Consider the following 1656-nt stretch of genomic DNA (forward strand, 5'->3'; position numbering starts at 1 on the left):
TTTTCCTTCAGTTACTGGTTCCATATACATTCTTTTCCACATCATACCATTGTCTCAGTTTCCTAAGCTATAGGAAGAGGGTGCAAAAAAATAATTACTTATTGCAGTTTTAAGAATTTGGTGAGTTAAATACTTTTAAAGTGATGAAAACTATTCCTGAATTGTAATATGTATTCTATAAATGTTTGCTATTATAATTATACTAGCTATTTTTATCAACTTCATGTGCTTTTTATGTAAATGTTTTTACTTATTACATAATTGTTGACATTCGTATGCTTATATTAAATGTTTATTAATATTTCTTTTGACTTATTTTTTTCACTAATATAAATGAAAGACTTTATAAATCTGCACATAGTTCACCATTTTCTGCAGATATCATGAGGTTGCAATTTTGAGAGTAGAGAATAAGTTCCATTTTTTCCAATTCAAGCTTCTTAATCTCTGAAGTCCAAATTTCATAATTTATTTCTAAAAGCTCTAATTACCCTCTCTCTGATCTGCTTAGTTCTGACCCCATAAATAACAGGGTTGAGAGCTGGTGGGATGATAACATAAAAGTTGGCCAGCAGAATATGGATGTATTGAGGAACATTTCTGCCAAACCGGTGAGTCATGAAGGAGAAAAATGCTGGTGTATAGAAGGCCAACATAACACAGACATGGGAGCCACAGGTGCTGAGTGCCTTGACTCGGGCATCCCTGGAAGGCAGATGGAAGACAGCACAAAGGATCTGGACATAGGAAACGACAATGGCTATGATGTCAAACACCAGGATAGAGATGGCACATAAGCCATAGATAATATTGACTTTGATGCTGGCACAGGACAGGCGAGCAATGCCCATGTGCTCACAGTAGGTGTGGGGGATGATTTGATGTCCACAGAAGGGCAGTCGTAGGATGAGCAGAACAAAGGGGATTGCAATGGCTAAGGGTCTCAGAAGGATGATCAGTGCTGTAACTGATACCACCTTGTTTGTCAGCACCAACGTGTAGCGAAGAGGGTTACAGATGGCCACATAGCGATCATAGGCCATGGCCACAAGCACAGCTGACTCCATGCCAGTGCACAGGTGGATGAAAAACATCTGGATGACACAGCCCTCAAAAGTGATTTCTCTCAGGTTGAACCAGAAGATGCCAAGCATCTTGGGGATGGTGGATGTGGACAGGCCTAGGTCAATAGATGATAGAATGGCCAGGAAGTAGAACATGGGCTGGTGGAGACTGTGTTCTGTCTGGATCATAAAAACAATTGTAGTATTTCCCAATAAAGCAGTCAAATATACAACACAAAATGGAAAACCAATCCACATATGCACAGCTTCTAGCCCTGGAATTCCCAGGAGGAGAAAAAAGTACGGGTGGACCTGCGTGTCGTTAGGAGGGATCATGCTTCTGAGGCCCCTTTACAGTTGCAGGAACCATAGAGCAGATGTCTCATTCACTGAGCGGCTCTGGCTTTTCTCATCCAATGTTATTGATTTCCTACAAAATTATATAAAAATATGTTTTATTTTTTCTAATAACCAAGCCCATCATGATATAACTTCATAATTTATGAAAACTTAAGTACATGATGTTTTTGATGGATTTCAACAAAGATTGCATTTATTTTCATATATGTACAACACAGTTATCAAGGATTAA

At 38.7% G+C, this 1656-nt stretch overlaps 1 protein-coding gene across 1 annotated transcript; it reads right to left on the reverse strand.

The window, feature by feature from the left end:
• Positions 1–461: 461 nt before the first annotated feature.
• On the reverse strand, positions 462–1400 carry LOC105811439 (olfactory receptor 52E1-like). The gene has a single exon (XM_012645633.1). It carries the CDS (start codon positions 1398–1400, stop codon positions 462–464), a length of 939 nt encoding a protein of 312 aa, XP_012501087.1.
• Between the last annotated feature and the right edge of the window lie 256 nt (positions 1401–1656).

This window comes from Propithecus coquereli, unplaced genomic scaffold, assembly GCF_000956105.1.
Source record: "Propithecus coquereli isolate 6110/MARCELLA unplaced genomic scaffold, Pcoq_1.0 Scaffold235, whole genome shotgun sequence".
NCBI classification, from domain to species: Eukaryota; Metazoa; Chordata; class Mammalia; order Primates; family Indriidae; genus Propithecus; species Propithecus coquereli.

Bases quoted from the DNA above. Each gene is read 5' to 3' on its own strand.
- LOC105811439 (XM_012645633.1), bottom strand. From the start codon at position 1,400: ATGATCCCTCCTAACGACACGCAGGTCCACCCGTACTTTTTTCTCCTC.